Source organism: Tenrec ecaudatus, chromosome 3 (assembly GCF_050624435.1).
Source record: "Tenrec ecaudatus isolate mTenEca1 chromosome 3, mTenEca1.hap1, whole genome shotgun sequence".
NCBI classification, from domain to species: Eukaryota; Metazoa; Chordata; class Mammalia; order Afrosoricida; family Tenrecidae; genus Tenrec; species Tenrec ecaudatus.
The window spans coordinates 67,292,266-67,317,042 of record NC_134532.1 but is presented as its reverse complement, the minus strand read 5'-3'; the positions used below and the strand labels follow the sequence as shown (position 1 = coordinate 67,317,042).

General features: G+C 43.7%; 1 protein-coding gene across 2 annotated transcripts in view; it reads left to right on the top strand.

Annotated features, from left to right (window-relative positions):
- Positions 1–24,777, top strand: part of ARHGAP10 (Rho GTPase activating protein 10) — a 350,687-nt gene that overhangs the window by 196,697 nt on the left and 129,213 nt on the right. The window contains exons 14-15 of one of the 2 annotated variants that reach the window (XM_075543714.1): positions 16,477–16,551; positions 23,630–23,717. In XM_075543714.1, the coding sequence (XP_075399829.1) occupies positions 16,477–16,551; positions 23,630–23,717 (163 nt within the window). The remainder of the gene's footprint in view (positions 1–16,476; positions 16,552–23,629; positions 23,718–24,777) is intronic. The other variant, XM_075543716.1, reaches the window with a different exon arrangement.

Below are 24,777 nucleotides of genomic sequence, written 5' to 3'. Positions count from 1 at the left end.
CATCAGCAAAATGAGCTCTGGGTCTCTACTTCCTTGCTCCTCCGTGTCTGGTTGTTGTTAAGCTGTGAAATGGCAGAGGGAGCTGAAGAGTCACCGAAAGAGCTTGCTGGCTTTTAGACTCACTCTCACTTCCCCTCTGAAGCAGAAAGAAAAGGAGGGGGTTGGCCCGGGTTTTCCTTAGAATAGTTTCATTCCTGACACTGCAGCTGCGCATAGGTGGAGAGGCAGATGGCAGCAGTGAGACAGCAGTCTGCAGGTTCTCCAGTTCTGATCTCTCTGGACAGAAGAACATGATTCTTATAGAAAAGCCGCTGCCAATTTCCCTTTAACATCTCTCTTCTAATTGATGGTAGTAAAATGCGGTCACTCTTTAACCTCGCAGTATTTGAATGATGAGTTTGGAAATAAAATACACTTTTATTTAACAGCCCATTCATTAATTACTTTTTCCTGGCCCGGAGTGCTTGTCAGTGGGTTTCTGTCAGCACCTTTTGGATTTCTCCTGTCGGGAAGGAACAAACAGATCGGTGCATGCTTCCTATTCTTAAAGATCAGCTCGAATCTAGTTTCAAGAACTGTGAGGCCTTTGTGACGTGGCCTGCATTCGAGCTAACTAGTCCCCCTGCCACAGTTTACTGATTGCTAATTGTTGTTAGGTGCCATCAAGTTGTTTCCAACCTGACCTGTAGCGACGATGTGCACAACAGAAAAAAAAAACACCACCTGGTTCTCTGCCATCTTCACAATCATGAAAGCTAACCGAAGGCACGGAACTCTCAGATGCGATCTGAAGGACAGTTGACTCTCCCAGAGCTGGAGGGCCAGGTGATTCTTGTGCACACAGTGGGAAAAGATCGCTGAGCCAGAAGAACCAGGATCTCCTACCAGGGCAACAACACTGCCTTTTCTTCTTCCTAGGGGGAGATGCTCTGGGTGTCTCCCAAGACTGTGGGTGAATATGTGCACTGCTCCAAAGAGAGGCTGCTGTTTCTGTGTCCCGGTGGTTTTCTATGCACGTCTCTTTTAAAGGCCATCTTGTAAGATTTGTAGAGAACTGCCTCCCTGCCACCCAGTGGAGAATTGGTGCATTTGAAACAGGCTATTGACAAAGACTATCGAGCATACCGTAGACCTCAGGAGAAAGACCAGATCTGTTTTGGACGAAGCATAGGCTGAGCAGCGTTTCCCTTGGTTGTGCATAAGGTCACCGCTGTAGGAACTGGAACTGCCTGGATGGTATCAAAGGACAGCGAGTCTGGTTGAGGAGGCACGACCTATCTAGGAGGTGCTATATAAATGACACTGGGCGGGACGGCAGGAGCAATGCTGATGAAGGAGGGAGTCACTCCAGCTGTGTGGTCCAGGAGCCCCTGAAAGAGGAGGTAGTCTTTGAGCTGTGAACCCCGATGACATCGTGGTTGCTTGGGGTGCTCCCTGTAAAACAGGCAGCTGAAAAGCACCAGCCTCTGCAGGAGAAAGATGGGCCTCTCTACTCTGGTAAGGAGGCACAGTCTGGGAACCCCCAGCGGCAGTCCTACCCTGTCGTACGGGGTCACTGTGAGTCGGCATTGCCTTGAGGGCAGTGAGTTTTTTTAAGTATAAGGAAAAGGATGGAGGGTAAGGAAGATGGGAAGGGTATCCTTGACAACGGCAGTCTCCTGGACAAGGTATCGGGCTTGGAAAGCTTGGGGTTTGTCGGACTAATAATGGCTTCCCTGGGCTGGTGCTCCCATAGGGCGTGAGTGGGGTGAGAGAAAACTCGTGGTGCCTGCAATCCCAGGTGCAGTGGCGTGTAGTTGACCACAGTTTGGTGGGGCAGTGCGTCACTGGCAGGTTTGAGCCGAGGTGTGTTCAGATCGCGGCATGGAGTGGGATCAATGGGAGTATGGTCGAGGGAGGTTGCTGGCTGGATTTTGAAGACTGTCCAGGCAAGAGAGAATGAAGATTTTAATCGGGACGTTGGCAATGGAAGAAAAGGGGTAGATGGAGAGACGTGGCAAAACCCAAACCCAAACCATTAGGAAACCAATTAGACGTAGGAGGCCAGGGAAAGGGCAAAGTCAATGCCCTCCAGGCTTTCCAGCCAGGGTGGCCGATGAAGACCCTTTTAGCCCGACTGTGTGGTCTCCCAGAGGAGCAGTGATCTTGGTGGATAGTAAATGGGTTTTGGAGACATGTCTGGAAGAAATGGAATGAAGGCAGGCACACAGGCGGTGGCCACTGTTGGCAGAGGCAAAGTCTTGAGTTGTCAGAAAAGCCATTCAGGTAGATAGTGAAGCAAGATGATTATGGGGCAAATAACAGTCATTGGGGATCCTTGCATTTAGGGGCTAGAAGGAAGAAGACTAACCGGTGAAGGAGATGTAAGGCAGGGGAGTGGAAGCCACGGAGTGGCGTCAGGGATCCCTGAGAAGGGACTCTCTGGGAGGCAGAGACCAAGTGTGCCAAGTGCTTTAGAAAGCTTGAATGTGGGGAGGTCTGAGTATCCGGCCTTGGGTTCAGTGGTTCAGAGACAAGGATTAGAGAGAAGCCAGGCCGTTCTGAGCACTTCTTACGTACGAGTCTTCTTCCACAGGCCCTCCGAGACATAGGGGCATTGCCCTCATTTTCCATGAGTTTCTGCGGTGAAGAAATGTGTGCTTTATAGAACTCTCAGAATTGGAAAGCAGCAGACCAGAACCCAATCCAGGCAGAAGGAAAACAGCAAGAGAGGATGACTGTAAAGAGGTTTGAAACTGTTCGTAGATGGTAGGAAGGGGAAGACCAGGTGGGCAGATTGAAGTTTAGTCTTTTTTTTTTCCTCCTAGTGCCGTCTTGGTTTTCCAGGTCTCACAAGTTTTCTACCTTTGACAGAGTGAATTCTTGAACCACTTTTCTGTCACTCGTTCTAGTGAAAACTATTTGCGATTTCCTCCTCCTGCAGGTCCCATGTTTTCCATGAGATGCTCTGAAATGCTCATAGAGATGTAGGATCCAGGTTGTTGTGAAGTTACGCTTGCCTTCTTGCATCACTTCCTGCAGGGGCTTCTGCAGCTGTAGCGCTAGCCCAGGAAAGATGGGCGTCCTTTGCTCGGAACCTCTCTAATTCCTCGGAAGGCCTCTTAGTGGCGGATACTTTTACTCCTCTGGAATCTCCATCAGTCAGTATTATGTTAAATTTGAAATCCTAATATAAAGAAGCTGATGCTTCAGACTATTTTTTATATATTCTATCCAACTGGATCCCCCTAAAACTCAGTAGATGGATGAGCAGTCATATATCTCTTAGATTCAATTGCGTGTGACAAGTCTGAGGTTCAGTATGCATCTGTTATGGACTGATGGAGCACTGCCACCCCGTCCCAGTTGGGGATTCCTAGTCCCGATACCCATGGATTCTTAAGAGCCTTGGCAGCCTAATGAATTGTGTATGCATTGGGCTGCTAACTGCAAGGTCAGTAGTTTGAACCCACCATGCCATGAGAGACAGGTCAGGCTACCCGTTCCTGTAAAGAGTTATAGTCTCGGCAACTCCCAGGGCCAGTTCTCTCAGCTAGGGTCACTGTGAGTCAGCACTGACTCGATGGCAGTGAATTTGGTTTCGTTTACCCATGTGCATGTTATCTTATTTGGAAACAGAGTTATCTTTTTATTGCTAATCAGGATGTACCCCAGGACGATGGATTCTAAAGCTAGTCATTTCTGAGTTTATAAAGAGCAGATTAGACAGAGGAACAAACACATGACGGGGGCAGATGGAAGCTACCTGAAGGTGAAGGAGGCCTGTGAATCTACAAGAAAGCTCAGCAGCTCCATGCACTGCCGTACCGCAGCGGAAATAGACATGGGAAGGCCTTCCCCATGGAGCCATATGCTGTCTGGAGCAACGGTAACAGGCCTGGTGTGCTAACTGAAAGGTCGGCTGTTCCACGGGAGAACGTTGTGGAGACCTACTTCTGTAAAGATACGCACTCGGAAACCCTACAGGGTCGTTGGGCGGGTAGCGGGCCCACTGGAAGGAGCGAGAGCTTAGAAGCCACCAGCCGCGCCGCAGGAGAAAGAGCTTCCTCTGCTCTGTGAAGATGGAAAGTTTCCGAAACCTACCCGGTCACTGTGAGTCAGAATCGACTTGGTGGCAGGTTTTGTTTTTTTCCCCCAAGGAGGATCACTGTGAGTCTTGATTCGATTCCATGGTCTACAACTGTAACAAGCTTTCTGAAGACGGGAGAAAAAAAAATCCTGTGCTTTAGAGTGGCATTTCCGTCAGAGCAGCACTGGGAGACTAAGAGACCTGCCGCAGCTCACACGGATAGAGTGGCACGGCCGGGTTTCGGGGCTGACCTCCGGACTTCCCGTCAGCGTTGTGTAGTGGGAATAAAGCCAAAGGAAGAGGGTGGCAGGGGATCAGCCCGGGACCAAGACCACATAATAGTAATAGGCAAGTTGCATTTTGCTGGAAGGCCCAGAGGCTGGTGTTTGAAATAACGAGTTGTCTTCTTTCAAGGTTACACCACAAGGAAAGTGGAAGGACACTTTGAATGAGTCGGTACTCGTTAGTCTGATCCTGATTAGGCACAGGTGGGCATTCGGACCTTTGGGGACCATTGTGCGCCCTTAGTGTGACTGTCACAAGTGCTACTGTGTGGCTCTCCTCTAGTACTTAGGCTTCCTGCCCAGGGTTGTGGGTGGTTGGGCCAGTGATCACCCACCAAACGCTAACAGTTGTCTGGCCTGAAGCTGTCCCGCTTTCTCTGTGTGGCCTGGAAGCTGGAAGTGAGGTAGACATTGGGAGTGTGCAGTGCATTTTGTGGGTGGGAGCTGCTAATAGCTGGGTAGCAGCTAATAAACCAACCCCCTGGGAAGCTTGTGTTTGAGAGGATGGGACTTCGAGTTGAGCCTTGATACACGGAAGAGCCCTCAGATTATCTTTACTTCCACCGATATGGACGGAGCGTTGCCATTGGATAGCTGCCTTGTACTGCCCCCATGTACATATTTCCTTTCCCCGATGCTCAGGTGGGAAGCAGGGATGGAGGCCAGAAGCGTGTTGAACAATGAGATGGATAGCCTCTCTCATGGGCCAGGCTGTTTCTGGGCTCAGTCTCTGAGTTTGGGTGTTACAAGATCATGTGAATGAAATTATGAGACCCCTCTTAAGAGAGCTTGCTGGCAGGGAGGCTGTTCATCATTATGCAGGAATGAGTGTTCACACACACACACACACACACACACACACACACACACACTATGTGAAGGGTAATAGAGTGAAGCAAGACTTCATAGGAGTGCAATGCAGATCAGTTGCCTTTAGGTAGTAGCTGTCTGTTACGTTTCCCTACTGACTGCTCAAGTTTTTGTCATCCTGGGGGAGAAATTGGAAATACCATCGGTACTCAGGAAGTTTATATTTTCCATGGGTCAAATATAGTAAATAATCTTGAGTGTTCTTCTCCACCTGTGCTTTATTTTCTGAAAGTGGGCTGTAGTTGAACTAACTACATTGTCTGGATGATTTTCATCTGGATGGTGTCGAGCTGTTGTAGAGTAGAGTGCAGGAAGATGACCCTGCGTAGGCTGGAAGACAGATTTGGACACGCCAGTGGTCATGAAGATGGAGCTGGGCTGGGCAGTGCTTTGGTCCGTTGAGCCAGTGCACACCCCTAGTAACAAGAACCTTACCTAGCTGTTTTCAAATTAATTTTTTAATTCTAGGGTACAGCAAAACCTCTCCTAAGTGCTTAGTGCGTGTGCAGCTCTTGCAGAGGCTGTGCTCCTGTGATTTTTCTTAACAGCCTCCTATCACTAAGTCTGGTTTTCAGATGAAGACCTGAGGCACAGAGAGACAGAGGTAGTAGTTGGAGACTTGTAAGCTTGTGTTAACCGGTGATAATTTACATCCTGCACCCTTAACAGAGTTTTGTTTCTAGGCTCGGCTTTCTTTTTCCTTCTTTTAAAGTGGGGCCTAGAAAGGTTAAATGTTATTTATTTTGAACTTCTCGTTGTACAACTAGAGTTAACCTTCTAACCGTCTTGGAACTTAGGAATGGTGGCTCCCCCTGCTCTTCGAAGTGTGAATGCATTGTGAATGTTGAAAATGAGGCGTTCTTCTTCCAAAGTTCTAGAATTATGTAAATACAGGACCTTGAATTTATGATGATGAATGTTGTGTCCTTTAGAGGAAACATAGAAAATCATTTATTTTTGGTTCTGTCTGCTTATATTTAAAACCAATTTAATTTAAATACACACTTTTGACAGGACCTTAAAATGTTATGAATTGTTCAGTATCTTGAAGGTTATCTCTGTGTGAACCTGTTTGTGGTCATATAACCCAAGATGGTAGTTAGCCAGGGAAATGTTTACCAGAACGACATAGATCTTTAAACACACGGTGTTTATTAAGGATTTATTAGAAAATACATGTAAGGAGCACCTTATCAAACCTTTGATTCACCTTTACCTGAAACAATACTCAGGAGGCTCTTTAGTGTTTTGCCTTTTAATCACTTGTAGTTTGTTGTTATCAACCTTCAGAATTTTGTCTAATTATTTTACCTTCTAATCATTTTACTTAATTATATTTTTGAGACTCCTTGAAGGGCTTCTATTAGCTAATATTTATAATTGTGAAATCATTTAAAACTATGACCAATGCTTATGTATGCATGGAATTGGATGCTTGTCCACTTGTCCATTACCGAAGCCCTTAGGGATTTTTGTCTTTGCACTGGTAGTGGGTATTTACAACTGTCTCGATATTGATGGCAATTAAGTAAGCAAATGCATCCACAAACATAGATACCTATTACTCTGGAAATGTTGTTGACTTCGTGCAGATCTTGTGGATGTGAACATGAACTTCAGTGGCACAACCAATGCAAATGAACGAGCCAGCCACTCCAAAAGCATTGATTAAGTACCTCATTCCAAGTCAAACATTTTGCATGTTACCATATGTGAGCAGAACTGATGTTAGTTTATAGAGATGTGGAGGTTGAAAACTTATTTTTGTAGAATCATACAGTTTCAGTGTCCTTTTTAGTAGTTTTATGGCTGTGGTCATCCAAGCGTTTATGTTCCATTTGAAATACTTCTCCTTTAGCTAGCTTCCTTTTCCTGCTCATTTTCATTTCATGTTTCCTCCACTGATTAACCCAGCCATCGCTCTCTCAATCATTTATGCAGTTCTTCCATTGCTTTATTTAACTCACTCGGTAACAGTGTATCATGTGAAGTATTAGAATATCGATCCATCAGGTAGAGAACCAGCTACGGAAACATAAAAGAGAAAAGCACATTTGTGGGTGGATGGTCCCAAGTTATCTTTCTCATTTCTCTTCCTAAGTTGTGTGTGTGTGTGTGTGTTTGTTTGTTTAATCCTCTGTCTGCATTGGATTCTATCACCGTGTCTATAATATGTTGTCAGGTGCCACAGAGTCAGTTCTGACTCCTAGCAGCACTGTGTATAACAGAAGACAACGGTCCACTCTGGTGCCAGCCTAAGAATGGTGGTTCTGTTTAAGCCTGTTGCCGTGTCAGTCCATCTCCTTGACGGTCTTCCTCTTTGGCTGAGCCTCTACTTTACCAAGTAGGCGCCCCTTTTCCAGTGATGAAGCCTGCTGTATGGGAGATGAAGTGTCACTGCCCTTGCTTCTGAGGAGTGTTCTGACTCTACCTTTTCCAGGCCAATTTATTTAATATTCTTTGAATGCACCAGATGCACCAGTTCCTCGATCTTTCTGACTTGTTTTCTAGCTTCCCCATGCCTAGGAAGCAATTGAGAATGCCATGGCTCGAGTCAGGCGCACCTTACCCCTTTGCTTTTGAACACTTTTTGCAGCCAGTTAGCCCAATGCACTCATCAGTTGGTTCCCTGCCCGCTGCTTCCATGGGCACTGAGTGTGGATCCGAGTGAAGTGAAATCACGGACACCTTCAGTATTTTCTCCTTCTATCATGATGCTGCTTCTTGGTCCAGTTGTCGGGAGTTTTGTTTTCGTTATGTTGAGGTGTCCTCCATACTGAAGGCCGTAGTCTTTGATCTTCGTCCCTTTCAGCAAGCAAGGATGTGTCGTTGGCATAGCACAGGGCGTTATCGCGCTGCTCCCATCCTGATGCCGGGCTCTTCTTCACGGAGCCAGTGTGCAGACTGAAGGAGCCTGAGGCACGGCTACCACCCTGGAGAGCCCTTTCTCCATTATTCAGCCCACCCCGGAGCTCGCGTCCTCCTGTGACAATGGCTGCCTTTTGGGCTACGTACAAGTTTCACATGAGCACAATTAAACACTTACAAGTATAGTAAGTGCTTATTAAATGACATGTGATTTCTAGCCTATCTTCTTATTTCCATCTACTTTTGTATTCTTTCCTTATCTTTCTTCTTCTTTCTTCTAAAATGCCTGTCGTTTCTCTTCTGCTTTTCTTGTTCTAAGTGAGCGCCCGCTCCTCTTTTCTTTCCTTTTGTCATCTTCCTCCAGGCGTTACCTCTATTTCTATTACTTAGACAACGTTACCAACCACCATAAATTTTCTTCTTTTATGTCTAATTCTCTCATTCCCCCAGGGCCTCTTACTAGCTCTTTTGTTTCTCCTGCCCACCAACAGGGCCCATGGGATTGCCCACTGGCCTTCACTGGCTCCATGCCCATGTGACGTGGAATTGAATGGGCTCTGGGTCCAGTAACATAATTTAGCTTCAGAGTGGGAAACAGCTGACCACAGATAATGATGACACTTGACTCATCCGCACTTCTTGACCCTCTCCAGGAAGATGTGCGTGATGCTCTCTGACAACTGTCTGGGAGGTTGGAGGAGATGGGATAGGAAGGAAGACACATCCAAGTTCACCTTTTCTGTGTTACCCAAGGACAGCTGTCAGTAGCTGCTCATCACTGCCGTGGAGAACACCTACCTTGCCTTCACTATTGATCATTGTAGTCACAGAGGGGAAACAGAATTCTGCAGGCATATAAACCCTTTGACCAGAGTGCACACTTTCGTTGAAAATTTAAAGCGTTGCACTAATATTATCAGTCACCCTTGATACCTTGAAAAGGTTATACTGTGTGAGATAGTTTAACTTTGTGTTTCAGTTCTTAATTGTAATGTTGGCTGTAGTTAAATTCAGTCTGTAGTAGTCTGGATTTAGTCTAAATTAGTTGAAAGGCAAGTGTTTTGATGCCCAACTCTTCCATGCAAAGCACATGAAAACATTTCAAAACAATCAGCTTTGACCTACTTATCTCCAGGTAATATCCCTTTGGGAATGTCTTACATGAGGCATTCTACTTCCCTGAAGAATAACAGTCTTGGAAACCCAGAGAAGCAGTTGTGCCCCGCCCTAAAGGGTTGCTATGAGCTGGAATCGGCTCCATGCTGAGAATTTGGTTTGTTTGATTATAACAGACACCCCACAGGTGGGTTGGACTTAACAAACAGAAATTTATTTTCTCAGGGGGAACCAATGACAGGGATCTACATGTGACCTCCTCCCTGGGGGTTGGACAACAGAAATGTGGATGAAGGGAGATGTCGGACAGTGTAAGATATCACAAAATAATAATTTATAAATTATCAAGGATTCATGAGGGCGGGGGTAGTGGGGAGAGAAGGGGGAAAATGAGGAGCTGATGTCAGGGGCTTAAGTGGAGAGCAAAGGTTTTGAGATTGATGAGGGCAATGAATGTACAGATGTGTTTTACTCAATTGATGTATGTATGGACTGTGATGAGTTGTATGAGCCCTGAATAAAATGATTAAAAAGAAAAAAAATTAAGAAGTGTATTTTCTCACAGCTTGAGGCTACAGGTCTGAATTCCGAGCGCTGGCTCTTAGGGGTGGACATGGGGGTAGAGCGGGGGAAAACTTTCTCTCCCAGGTGGCTATGAAGGAAGATCTTTGTCTTTTCAGCGTCTGCTTCCTGGCTCCTTGGAGGTCTCGTGTGTCTTGGCATCTGTCTTCCTCCATCTCTGCTCTGCTCCCTTGTTTCATCTCTTTCGTAGCTCAGAAGAAATGGGCTCTGGACACACTCTGTTCTAACCGCATCCTATCTGCATAACCAATACAACCCAATTTTGAATGGGATTATAATCACAGGAAGAGAGGCGATGATTTATGGAACATATCTTGGGGAACACAATTCAGCCCCTAACAGGAAGACAGTGTAGAACACAAGTTCACCCATAATGCTTCATCTGTAAAGTTTGAGGCCGGATGTGTTTTGGAGTTGCATTTTTTTTCCTTTTAACGTAAGAGGGTACTTTGAGGCATAGATATTTCATATTATCTCTAGGTGTACGGTGATTGCTTTTAACATAACAATGGGTTGTTAAAACATAAAGGTTTAAAGAACCCACGTCATGTCCAACATTCAGATTTTGGCTTTGGGGATTGGCCGGTAAGTTTCTGGCATCCCTTCTGTTCTTTTTAAAAATTAACTAATTATTTTTTAATCATTTTATTAGAGGCTCATACAGCTCTTATCACAATCTATCCCTCCATTGTGTCAAGCACATTTGTACATATGTTGCCATCATCATTTTCATTCTACTTGAGTTCTTGGTATCAACTCATTTACCTTCCCCCCTATGAACCCTTGATAATTCATAAATTATTTTTTTTTCATGTCTTACACTGACTGATGTCTCCCTTCACCCACTTTTCTGTTGTCCATCCCCCTGGGAGGGGGTTATATGTTGATCATTGTGATTGGTTCCCCCTTACTCCCTCCACTTTCCCCTTCCCCTCCTGGTATTGCTACTTTCATTATTGGTCCTGAGGGGTTTATCTGTCTTGTATTCCCTGTTTCCAGCTCTTATCTGTACCAGTGTACCAGTGTACATGCTCTGGTGTAGCAGGATTGATAAGGTAGAATTGAGGTCATGATAGTGGAGCGGGGTGTAAGGAAGCAGGAAGTATTAAAGAACTAGAGGAAAGTTGTGTGTTTCGTTGGTGCTATATTGCACTCTGACTGGCTTGTCTCTTCCTTGTGATGCTTCTGAGAGGGGATGTCCAATTGTCTACAGATGGGCATTGGGTCTCTACTCTACCCTCCCCTTCATTCACATCCATATAATTTTTTGTTTTGGATCTTTGATGCCTGATACCTGGTCCCATCGACACCTCATGATCACACAACCGGCATGATTTAAAATGTAATCAAGTATTAAAGTACAAAAAATTAACAAAGAATATGTTCAGTGGACTTGGGTCAGAAGAGGTGAGACTTTTATCTGGTTTTAAAGGTTTGGTGGGACTTGATCTCGTTCACTGTTGCATCTTGGAAAATTACCACAGCATCTGGCACATACTTGGTGAATACATGTTTGATGAATGAGGAAACATGTGGGTGGAAAAGAGAGTGGACCAAGAACGTTCCTTCTCGGGGAGACTTCAGTCTTCACAGAGGCCCTGCGGAGGGAATTGAGTTGGCGAATCGGGATTTCTCCATTAGTTTGCTGAGTAAAAGAGGATGCTTGATGTTAAATACTCTCAATTTTGTGGGGGTAGCCTTCAGGCTGAGGAATTTGGTTGGCTGGGGGTGGAGAAGACCTTAAAATTAAAATTGATTTGAAAAATGTAAAGATAGAGACATTGATAGTGTCCAGAGTAGAGTGGGGCACTTGTGTTTCGCTGTAAAACCAACCCCCCCCTTTGCCGTCGCATTGATTTCATTCCCAAGCAACCCTGTAGGACAGAGTAGGACTGTCATAAGGTTTCCCAGGCTCTGCTGTTTATGAGCAGACTGCTGGCTCTCTCTCTGGAGGAGTGGCTGGTGGGCTCAAACTGTTGACCTTTCAGTTAGCAGCCCGACACATCACCAGCACATCTTCCAGCAGTGCTCATTTCCTTCTCTGCAGGATGCTGTAAATGCACACACAGTGCAAGACTGCAGTGAAGAGTCGGAATTTAGTCTGGAGTGTGAACCAAGAGTGGATGAGGACCAGTTTAGCTATGGAAGTGGCAACAACAACAATAAAACCCTCCCTACCATTGCGTTGATGCCCCTAGAGTTTCTGAGACTGTAGCTCTTCACGGGAGTAGAAAGCCCAGTCTTTAGCCCCTGGAGTGCTTGGTGTTTTCTAACTGCTGACCTTGTGGCTAGCCACCCAATGCGTAACCACTCAGCCACCAGCGCTCCTAGAAAAGTAATTGAAGAAGTTAGTTTCAAAATTTGAATGCTCTGTGATCAGAAATATTTACGGAAAAGAATTTTGGGAAGAACTGGAAAGGACATGATAAATCTAAACCTAGATTTATCTAGACTTTGAGTTTTGGTTGGTGTGTATTCTTCAAACGTATGTATCTTTTGATATCTTCTGTAGGAGCCTGTGTGTTCGTAGATATATTTGGATTCTCATTTTGTTAGACCTTTAAGACCAGTGTAACAAGAAACAGAAAATCCTACAAGACTCAAGTGTATGTATTTCATCCGTTATTTCTAAGCTGCTTTTGTAAGAAGTTTGTTTAAATTCCATTTTAAAAAGTGAAGGCGGCGTTGAATAGCACGCATTCCCCTTTGCATCTTTCATTATGTATTAGCAATTAACTACTTTTCTTAGGTTGATGAATTTGAACTTGATCAATTATCTGATAGTAATTACTAGCACACCATGATTATTACTGAAGTCACATTTTTTATTTCACTTCTCCACAGTGTTAGGGTACCTAAATCAGCAAGTGAAGCATGGCCTGGTGCTTACTACTCTGTGTGGAGTGAAGTTTCACAGTTTCTCAGCACATCAGTGGCTCAGCATTTTGTAACTATGGCTGGGGTTAGTGTCTCTTCCAACCCCATGCCACCTCTGTACAGAATCAAACCTCTCTTCAAAGTGACAGTCCCTGATAGGCACAATTACCCAGTAAGCAAGGCAAGCTTGGGCTTACTGTGCTTGTATGTCAAACTGTTCACCACAGATTAGTAAGTAGGCACGAGTGAGCCCATGCTTTGCTTACTGGGTAATTCACCCTTGGTCCGCCATGTATTTCCGGCTCTTTTCATTGAGCTGTGTTTGTGGGATAAGCAGAATATGACTTGGTTTTTTGGCTCTTGGCACTGAGGCTGGAGAATTTTAGGTCTCTTAAATGGAGTAGTATTTTAAAAATCCTTTGTTATTGGAAACCATCTGGACACGCCCTTCTAAACATCTAGGACTGTGTTTGCCTTGTGGGTGCTAGGCTTCCTGGGTGGGGGTGCGCTGGAACCATCCGGAGGCTGCGTGAGCAGGTCCTTGGACTTTATCCTGGATTAAGGGTGATAGTACAACAGCTTGTAGTTGCCAGGGGCGCCTTGGGTAGTGTTATTTTCCTTTTCTGAAAAGGGGGCCGTAGGCGAAATGTGTTTGGGAAGCTGTGCTCTAGGACAGGGATCGGCAAACTTTTAAGAAGGAAGAACCAATCCTGTCCCTCAACAATTTAAAAATTATTTAAGAGCCATAAATGAATTTTTTAAACAAACAGAATCACTCTTAGCGGAATAATATCCTTTACGTTTTGTCAATGAAGCTATGATACTTCTATCTTCATTTTCACTTCAGGGCCACGCGTATCTACTGGAAGAGCCACATGTGGCTCTCAAGGCGCAGTTTGCCGACCCTGCTCTGGGAGAAGAAAGAATAGAGACCCAGCCTTTTCTCCCCTAGCAGATTCAGAAGTTCTGTTTCCTCGTCGTCATCATTTTGAAAAGGTTGTAAACAGCACACCTATAGCAGTTCATCAGTATCTCCATCTTTAATCGGTGACACGGTGACATTCTTCGTGCTGGATAGGCAGTATCACTGTCCTTTTCCAAATTATTCTCCCAGAAAGGTCTCTGCCTCTTTTGACCATTTCTTTGCCCGACCTTTCTTCCAGCTCCTGGTTTTGCCGAGCTTCATTTGTGTCCCCTTTCTTGTAATCAGTAGGCATTCGGAGTCAGCTGGGTGTGTCTCTGCTATGTCAATACTTCAGACCTGTGAGCTCAGAAGAGATGTGCCCATGTAGACAGAAAGATTAGCCGTCGCTTTTCTGGTTCCTTGCGTTCTTTTGAGATAACGAGAGAGAGGAGGAACAAATAGAAGGCAAACAAAATGAAACAAAAACCACCTTAAAGCAAAACAACATACTGAAAAATGGGAAACAAAGAAGGAAGAGAAATACTTGTTTGGGCACAGAATAATGAAAGGGTGGTGTGTGCGTGCATGCGTGTGTGTTTTGCTATAATGTATGGTGCAGGTATCCTCTCACTTCCTTTCTCCACGAGCTCGTGCTTGGTCTCAGGAGCCGCGTCCAGACTCGGAACAGGTGCAGACCGTGCCCCAGTTCTCCGCGCTCAAAAGCCCTGAGCTGTGACTTGCATCCAGTCCTTTAGACTCTGTCTAGTAATCTTTTCATCACCGCACGCAGGAAGGGGAAGAAAAAGGCAAACACCCCTGGGCAAATTCCATCATCCTTTTTTAGGGGGGAGAGGGGGTTGTTGTTTTATTTGGGAAATTTCGGGAATAAGAGACACCATCTCCTTGTCAGCTAGTTGTGTTCTTGTTAGCGTTAACGTTTGTGGTGCGGAAAATAAAACACTGCCAGAAAGCAGCAACTCTTCAGACAAGTAAAGGTAATAAGTCATGGTTTTGTCAAGTCATTTTCCTATTATGAGAAATTTCAGACACTAAAGGAAGCAGACAGTGGTACAATGAGTTCTCATATTTCACCTCCGAGTCTACAGTGATCACGGTCTTACCACCTTTGGCTTCTTCTGCCCCTTCCTATCTAATGAAGGATACCTAGGACAGCCCACTCCCACCCTTACACTCCCCACTACGCAGCTTTAGAAAATATGGGTCTTTTCTGATGTAACCTTAATGCCATACTCTTGAATTCATAAAGAATGCTCTTTTACAATTGACTTGTTCAAATGAAATTTCAAACAAGGTAATTGGTTCAACAGACTGCAAAAGGTTCATGGAAAGATCCCATTACTTTTTAATTACATTTTCCTTTGGACTTTTTGAAGCCCCCTGTGGCAGTTACATAATCTCCTGTCAACTTGCGAAGGGGTGGAGTCTAGCCTGTCAATCGGGTCACAACTTGATGACCTCATTTGGAGACTCAAAGGAGATAAATAGCTCACTGGAGGCCAGACCCACTTTCTGATTCTTATTCCTGATGACACACCACCTGGAACCATGCTGATGGAGCCAGAGCCCTGCAGCTGGAGGAGCCACATGGAGACCCACGCCAGTGCTGAGATGCTTCCAGGGCCACTGGATCCACAGGACTTTCCACCCACTGGCCTGTGATCTTTCTGCATTCAGCGGGATTGCTTGACTGAGTGAGTCTAAAGAGAAATTTATGGACTGCAATCAACATATGGGGTAATATCAGACATACGGACTTGATCTGGACTGGGCTGGGATGTCTTATTAATGTACAATTGCTCTTTGATATAAAGTTCTCTCTTACACACCTATGAGTGTCACTGGATTTGTTTCTTTCATCTACTTGGTCTAACATGCTCCCTGGCGCCCCCCTCCCCCAAATCAGTTGTGTTTGTCAATATATTTTCTCCTCATTTGCCCATATTTCTTATCTATTGTCCTAGAGTAGTGCAAGTGGGTATGTGGGTGGTTCAAACTCACCCAGTAGCAACACACACACACACACACACACACATTGATCTGCTTCTGTAAAGATTTATAAATAACCTCATTGCCTTTGACTCATAGCAACCCCGTAAGGCAGGATAAAACTGCCTCTCTGAGTTTCCAAGATCCATTTTTCACAATAGCAGAAAGCCTCAACTGTCTCCCTTGAAGCAGCTGGCCTCAAGGTTCATGGTCCAGAGCGCCAAGATTATAGCCACAAACACCCTGTGGAGCAAACTTAGTCTGTCGCGTGTGGGGTGGCAGAACTAGAGTCATTTGGCTGACGACGAGGTTACTGTGCTCAGGCACACATTGCTGTAGGCCCGTTCAGAGCTGTGGCAGTGATGTGGCTCATTTTGGTGGAGGCTTTACAGTGCTGCACATTGACGTTTCAGAGCTCTGTGCTGGCCAGGGCATGCAGCACCGTCTGAGTTTCCATGGTCTTCAAGAATCTCAAACCGTTCTCTCATGTACTAATCACGCCATTATTTTTTAAAGACGGAACTTTTCAAAGAAGATCCTCAACACCCAGAAGATGTAGCACGCATGTTAATTTTCTTGAAGCTTTTTTTAATGGCCGTGGGATGCATGCCTTTTGGTGTATGCATGAGGCCTGAGGACTGCCTACCTTGCTTGTTTCCTTTACGTGGGCTAGGTCCCTGTTGCCCCGGCGCAGTACTGCCTTATCTGGTTATTTCCATCTACAGTTGTGAACACACAGCCAGTAAGATGAGTGGGTAAGCACTTCAGTCAAGCATCACTTTTCTAGTCATCAGGAATGCTGCTAAGTGAGTTAGCAAGGATTGTGACTGTACTGTTTGATGACAAGTTTTAAAATATTACAAAGCTGTGTGCTGCTAACGTTTTCTCTCTCCCAATAGGTATAAATGACCAAGGCTTGTACAGAGTTGTGGGGGTGAGTTCAAAGGTCCAGAGACTTCTGAGTATGTTGATGGGTATGCGTCTTTTCTAATCATTCTTCTCCATGTGTTCATTTGTTTATGTGCATTGACTTTCACAGCTTAATATTTCCTAGATTATACAGCATCCTGGTGAATCCACTCTTTTCACCTCCTTCCCAAATTTGGTTCCTTCTGAGGAGAGAGAGAGAGAGAGAGGAGACAGACACAGAGTTGACTCAGAGAGCAATTAGTGTGTGCATCAGCTCCCATTACCCCCTACTTCTCCCCTTATTAAGAATGGGAGAAGAAGGAAAAAGAGCAGCTCGTAGGTGAACATCTTCCCAGGAAAACCACAGCCAGGCCGCTAAGATTCGCACACCTCCCAAATTGCGTGTCCAGAGTCCTGACAGTGCATTTGGTTGGACAAGCCCAGCGGGACTTGTCCTGCACTGCTACTTGACTGGAAGGCCTGATTCCCAGGCCTTCATTGGTATTCAGAGTGGCTGGTTTGTAGCTTGCACCAGGCTCTTCTCCAGGACTATGCATGCTCCATCTGTGCTGATAACACAGTGTTCTTTGGCATTACAGACTCTAGGAAGCCAGAAAGCAAATTCATTTTACTACCCCAGACATTATGTGAATGACGAAGCGCGTTTACGTGACACACACACGGCTGCCAGTTCAGTGCCACCTATAAAGTGTCCCACTTCCCTCCTTCCCAGCCCCCTCCCCCAAAGGTAACTCATCACGCAAACCAGTCTGTCATCATGACCTTGCTGAATATTAATTTCTTCGATAGCTCACTTTAATCAATATTAACAGTGTCCTCAGGTATGCTGCCACTGCATTTAAACCTGTCTGCATCTTAAAGCATTGCAGCAAAGCCCTTTTTTAATAGCATAAACGCAGATGGATAAAATCAACGGACATGTACAGATAGGGCTGATTGTTCGGCTGTATTTGAATTACAGGTTTTAATAAGCAACAGGCGGAAAAAAATCCTTTTACGCTATTAACCACTGAATAACTGCTCGTCATCAGTTGGAGAGGCTTGTTAGAATGCATTTGCTTTCGTGAGCTGTTTTCATTTCCTTCTTCTCCGGTTTAACTTGGGTGTGCAATTTTGGCAGTCAGATTTTCCTTTTTACCATTAGTGGTCTCCAAATTAAATAGACTCAGGTTGCCAGTAGTTCAGTAGCAGCTGGAAGAGTTTAATGGGGCTGCAGCATCTGCTTTTACTTAATTTTAAAATTAGAAACACTTCTCTTATTTCCAGCATGGTGTTATAATCATTAGGACTGGGAGACTCTGTCGGTATCAGTGCAGGAGACTTTGACCACACGGCCCGGCACGGTGGTAAATGAGTCCTAAAGATCCAGCACTGTATGTTTATCTTCGTGTTCGGGTAGGAGCAAAGTCTCAACAAGGGTGCCTTTTGGTGGCTCTGAAGTGCTAAACGGTCTCCAAAGGTCTTGGTCATCTCACAAACATCCAGCATGCTTTGCGACCCTGCACTCAGGTGGTGGCTTCCTCTAGTCATGGGAAATGCCCCGAGAGAGCCCTTAGCTCAGAAGGTGACTTAAATATGTAGCCCTCAAAGACAGCGGGGCTTCCTACTCTCGTAAAGAGTGACCGCCCGGAACCTCACAGACGTAGTTCTACCTTGTCCTGTCTCTATGGTCTCTGTGAATCGACACCTAATTGATGGCAGCAAGTTTTTTTTTTTTTCTTAAAGAAACCCTCAAAAAATAAATGACCTGGAAGACTGTTGTACTTTCCCTGAGCCCAAGAGTGACATGGCCTGATTCGAGTTGCTGGCAAGGGAAATGCTGTCCTTTTCAGTCATGCCATCCTGTAAATAGAGGAAGTTAGAGAATTGACGCAAAGGAAAGATAATGAATTGTTATTTCCTCAGAAATTCATTTAGAAAAACCACATCATAAAATTTCCTTAACTAACCTGAAGGTAGTCCCTTGTATAAGCTTATTATGGTAAGTCACACACTTCTGTGATTTAATTAGCATTAATAGAATTTCCTTGTTATTCTAAGGTTGATCAACACAAACTTTTACTCTTAATAAAAATGCTTTGTTCGCTATTTCCTAGTCAAGATTTGCTTTCATCCTTGTTACACATTCAAAATTTAAAATAATGTATGCCTCTTAAAAAATTAAAAAGATTTTAATGTTTCTAAACATGACCCTTCCATGGATAATCTTATCTCCAATTTTCTACACCGCTCTAGAGTGTTTTAAGAAGTGCATATATCTTAAAGAGAAAAAAGATTGGGTGGATATGACAAGACTTAAACATTGCTTGCTTAATTCAATTAGTGTTTTTTATAATATAAATAAATTCTGATTATTTTATCTGTCTTTAAAAATTTCTGCTCATCCAGATTACATATTTATTTCAAAGTTGAGTTTTCCCAATGTACCATTTATTTGTAATGCATTTTTTCTTAGTAGAATTGATCATTAATAGAATTCTGAAGCATTGAGAAAAATTCAAAGCCATTTTAATTCTCTGAGTGAGAGCTACAGTGTACCTTTTACTTACCTTATATACTCGTGTATAAGCCGGGGTTTTCAGCACCTTTTAAAAAATCATTTTATTGGGGGCTCATACAACTCTTACACAATCCATACATCCATCCATTGTGTCGAGCACATTTGTTACCATCATCATTCTCAAAACATTTGCTTCCTACTTGAGCCCTTGCCTCAGCTGATATTTGGGTTGGCTTATATTGGAGTATATATGGTAGTTCTTTTTCATTCCCTTTTCGGGTTTTATTTTAGCTCCCTTTAATTCTCGAAAGGGAATGAATTTATTTTGGCATTTTATCATATTGCTGTCATTTGTACATTAAGTGTTTTTATATTGTTTGTCTTAAGTATTTTCAGTTTTCTTTCAGCGCTTGGGCGTAAAATGCATGTGATGACTTCTAAAGAAGGGGTGATTAGTCTCATATATATATATATATAATTTTTCACTTAGTGTTAAAATAGCGAACACATTTTTTCCTCATTTCCCCCCATCTTCCTAATCCCCTATCCTCATCCCCCTTTCTCCTCTGAGTCAACAATAAAAACGAAAGTGGCAGTTGACCATGACAAATTCTCTGAGAAGGGAAGTCATTAGCCTCATCCAGGGCAGATGCGGAAGTGGCCTTGCTCTTGTCCTGTGGTGTGGAGTTGCTCCTCCCCCTGGGAGATGTAAGGTTACACCCTTTGAACTACCCCTGTGGATTTCGGAGACTGTAACTCACTCTATACAGGAGTAGAAAGCGTCCTTTCTCTCATGGGGCGGTTGGTGGTTTTGAACCCCTGACCTTTCAGTTCGAAGCGCAACCCTGTATGCCACCAGGGTTCTTGTGAAGGGCTGCAGCCGTTTTCCCAGTTTCCAACAGCCTCCTGGGCCAGAGCTTCTTAAGTTCTTCAAAGAAAGCCCCCACTGTGAGCAAGTGCTTTCTTTTCCTGCCCCATCATGTTCCTTCCCCTTTGTTGTCGCTGCCAGAAGGCTCCCACTGGCTTGGTAAGGCAGTTTTTAAATAGAAACCTCCAGCACTTGGAGAAGGCAGGGAGAAATCCTGGGCCAGCCGTCTTTGGTTGAGTCATGGTTTCGTAGTTAATGAGGTGAGGATGTTCAAGACCAATTACTGCTGTTATGGTAGACTGACACTGGTATGGGTTTGAATCAACATTTGATTCCTTCTTCCTCCAGCAGTAGGATGAAGATAACAAAGTAGGAGAAGAGGAGAGTGTGAGAAAATGTGGTCATAGCTTATGTGGTTGATTATTTCTAAATCTGATTTGCAGAAAGGGCTGACTGATTATATCTACTTATTTGTCAAGCCTAAAAGTCATGAATAGCAAATACAGTTTTTTACCTACTCGCCATCGAGTTGATTCCTACTCCAGGTTGACGGTAGGACAGAGGAGAACTAACTGCCGTGTGTGTTTCTGAGGCTCTAAATCTTCACAGGAGCGCAAAGCTGCATCTTTCATGCGAGGAGCAGCTGGTGGCTGTGACACGCTGACCGAGAGTTCTAGTAGCCCCACGCATAATTCACCAGCCCATTGTAGCTTTTAAAACATAATTAAAAACAGAAATGTAATTTAGGAGAGTTTTGATTTACAGGATGACTGTGCACAGTTCTATTTGTAGAGCAGTTTTGCCACGGAGGTTGGAGGAAAAAGTAGGCTAGCCTCTCTTCGTCAGTGTAGAGCGGGGTGCTCACAGGTGCGTCAACGTGCACGTTACAGTTAGGTTAGCCGAACATTCATAACTCCCAAAACTGAACCACTGATGAGAAGTGTGAACCGTTTGTCCGAATGTTAAACTATCCGAGCCTGTGTGAGTTAGTTTTATAGATTGCTCCTTTTGTAAGAAAGGAAGCAACGTTTCCAGCTCCTCATGATGGAATGTATTTCTTCAAGGAATGAAGGAAGGATCCCAAGTTTGAATCCCAAGTACACGTATTTTTACAAATTCTACCCAGTTCCAGTGCAGCGCCTGATTGTAAAGGACTGCACGGGATGATTGAGTTATTTGAAAACAGTGAAAATTTAATAGGGGATTAAAACATTGACACTGTGTAGTCATTAACTTCTGATGTGACAGCTGCTTTTTATTCCATGAAGTCAGAAGGAGGACTTATTTTTCCCGAGAGAATATGGTTCTCAAAATACAGAATAATAATTTGGTAGAAAGCTGCAAGTACAAAGGATTTTCTTTAGAAGTCCTCTTGGATTTTAAAATGGAGATTTGCTGGTAGCAAGTTGATTGAAAATGTTATCTGTCTTGTATTTAAAAATGAGATTTAAATAATTGATTTAATGAGAGAGAGAATATTCAGTTACAGAAGTAATTGGTTGGCAAAGCCCGTAGAACAAAATTATTTAGTCCTAGTTATAAAGGATTGCACCTTTAATCGGGGTGCTTAATTTGATTTTTTGAATGTATCTGTGGCTTGTCGGACAAGCTCGTGTAACAAATGCGTTCCAAATTGTAGGAACTGATCAAAATGTAATCAGTGTCACTTGCCATTGTTGTAGTTTATTGCATATTGCTCTCAGTTGCTGAGGCCAAGAAATGTTGAAGGGTTTTAAAAAGTCTCCAGACCTTTTGAGTAATTGACTTCGTGCAGAGTGACCATCACTTCCGGCTTTACTTCATCTTCAAAGAGTCGATGACCTGCATTGAGTTGTCCTTGGGCCTTGCCCACAGCCAACTTTTAAGGATGCAGTGTATGACTTCTTGTGGTGGTTGCATTCGGACAGGTTTTCCTGTTTAGTGAATTTAGAAAGCAAATACTAAAAAGATGCTTCCTTCTATCTCCAGAGAAATCTCCCCTATGAGGGGGAAAATGGCATTAACTTCTGTTTTTGGTTTTAACTAAAATGTCACTCTGGAAAGAAGGAGAAATCAAATCTCTGTCATGGGTGTCTTGTTTCCCCCTTTTTCATGGCAGGGAGATAGGAAGCCAGTTTTGTTTTTAACATTCGATTACTGGTCTCAAGCTCCAGGAGCTGCTACAGTAGAAAGGTAGCAAAGAGGTAGATTTAAAGAACAGAAATTAATTTTTCACAGTTTTAGAGACTGTAAGGTCAAGTCAAGGTTGTATCTGGGTCAATTTCTTCTTGTGGACAGACCTCGCCACCTCCTCAGTTCTTGGTGAGTGTGGGTCTCTCCTTATTTGTAATTCAGAAGTGATTAGATTTAAAACCTATCCTACTCAGCTATGCTTTAATTGCTATAAGAAACCCTAGTTGCAGACAAGGTGATATTTACAATTAAAGGAGTTAGGATTCTGAAACATTGGAGCGGGGGGAGGTGCGTAGTTTAATCCAGAATAATATTATTCCGCATGATACATTTACTGACCCCCTCCTTTTGATTTAGGTATCAATAGGGAAGCCTTAGACGTTGTTGTCAAACAGTGATTAATGAACGAGCCTATTTGATAGTTTCCGAATATCTGCAAACATTCCGGATTTGCTTTCATGTTCTCAGTCCTTCTGTGAGAACAGTTAAACTAGCTCCAGCTTTCCAATGGAGACTTTGGGCTTAGATAGGTTGGCTCTCACTCGCCTAGCGTGGCTTTGATGGCTTGGGTTGGGCCAGGAATTTAAGACAAGGTTTGTGAGGTCTCCCTATTGGCAGACCACACCTGTGCCCAGTATTAGAGATCAAAGGTGACACCCTACCTGAGAGGGTTTGCCTTTTAATTTCCATCAGGCTTGATTATTTCCCCCCTCTCCAAAGTGTATTACCTTTTTTGTATTGCCCCAGCCCCTCATGTTGAGGGAAAGGGGAGGAGGCATGCATGCTGTTTTCTTTGGAGCTTACCAGCTGATTGAAAAGACATTTAGCAGAAACATGTCATTAGCACACTTTTAGGATTAAGAAAGCTAGTTTAATTTACAATGCCTATTAGAAGTTTTACAGTCTTCCAATAAATATTTCCTTGATGAGTACATAAATTGTAACGTTAATGGGAAAGGTTATTCATGAGTGACCTTGTAAATTTGTTATGTGAAGTCCTATTTCTGTTCTCTTCTTCAGAAAGGCAGTGCTTTGAATACAAATCTTAGGAGTAGACGTGTGGGCAGAAGTTTACCACCCCCTTTCTCACACTGCCTTGTTGGCATTCTAGGAATCGGTTTTGCCTTTACTGGCATTTGCCCTTGTTTCCTCTGTGGTAACACAGGGTGATAGCAATCCCACACCCCCTACAGCAAGCGAAAATGCACACAATGCTGAAAATGCCACGTGCTCTGTGCCATGACCACTGAGCATCTACCCATAATCGTGGTATCGTGATACTAGCGATGCATAACTACCTTTGTGGATGCTGACATGGTGTCCTGGGAGTTTACTCGAAGGTCACTGCTTGATCCTTTGCCTTGATCTCCACTGCAGATTTTGTCTGCAGTACTAGAAAGTTCTCATAATAGCATGTAGCTTATAGTAGCCTAAGAAATTACGTGGAATGTCTTTGTAGCGAACCATAGCATGGATTATTTGTGCTTTATCCATTTAAAAATGGGAGCTTCCTGAGCAAGTGAAGAAGGTTTTTTGAAGAGTCCAGATTTTAATGGTCTTTTAATTCTTGCCTGCCTGCTAGATGCAAAGACCTGCAATGAGGTGGACCTGGAGAATGCTGTTGACTGGGAAGTGAAGACAATAACAAGTGTCCTAAAGCAGTATTTGAGGTAAGCAAGCCTCCTCTCATCCAGAAGAAGCGAATAGGTTCCTATAGGTAGCTCGTGTATCGATGCTGACTCTTGTGCATAATTATCAATGTTGACGTTAAATCCTGTAAGAAGAAGACCATTCACGAGGTGTCTAATAGTATCCCTGAAAGTGAGGTGTAACTAGTGATAAACACTAATTTTTTGTAAATTATAGCCTCAACTTAGATCATTTTGACTTGGATCTTAAACTCCATGTCTGTTATAAGTAGACATGACTTTTAGAAATTAATCACTATGAAACCATGAGAAAAAGAAGAGTGTTTATTGAATCTCATGCAATCTTATTCTTAGTTTTAGGCAAAAATGAGTTTTTATTTGTTTAAATTAAACCATTTGAGTTTAAAGACTTCTGATGCTAATGCTAATTAACTGTAAAACTCTTTGAAAACAAGTCTCCTTGAAGGTCTTATAACAACTTCAGTTTTGCAGTTATTATGGATAATATCTAGGGACTGGATTTAGAAAAAAACTCTATGTTTTTATGAGTAATCATCCTTTATTAAGCAAAACGGTGTGAATGAGAAAAAGCTCTTGGGACTAGATGAATAGTTTTTTTACATCATTTTATTGAGGGCTCGCACAACTCTTGTCACAATCCATCCATCCATCCATTACGTCAAGTACATTTTTACATTTGTTGCCATCATCATTCACAAAACATTTGCTTTCTTCTTGAGCCCTTGGTATCAGCTCATTTTTCCCTCTCCCTACCCCTCCCTCTTCCTCATGAACCCTTGATAATTTATAAATTATTGTTACTTTTGTCATGTCTTACACTGTCCGACGTCTCCCTTCACCCACATTTCTGTTGTCCGTCCCCCAGGGAAGAATTATATGTAGATCCTTGTGATAGGTTCCTCCCTTTCCACCCCATCTTCCCTTTACCCTCCTGGTATCGCCACTCTTGCCAATGGTCCTGAAGAGATCATCTGTCCTGGGTTCCCTGTGTTTCCAGTTCCTATCTGTACCAGTATACATCCGCTGGTCTAGCCAGATTTATACAGTAGGGTTGGGATCA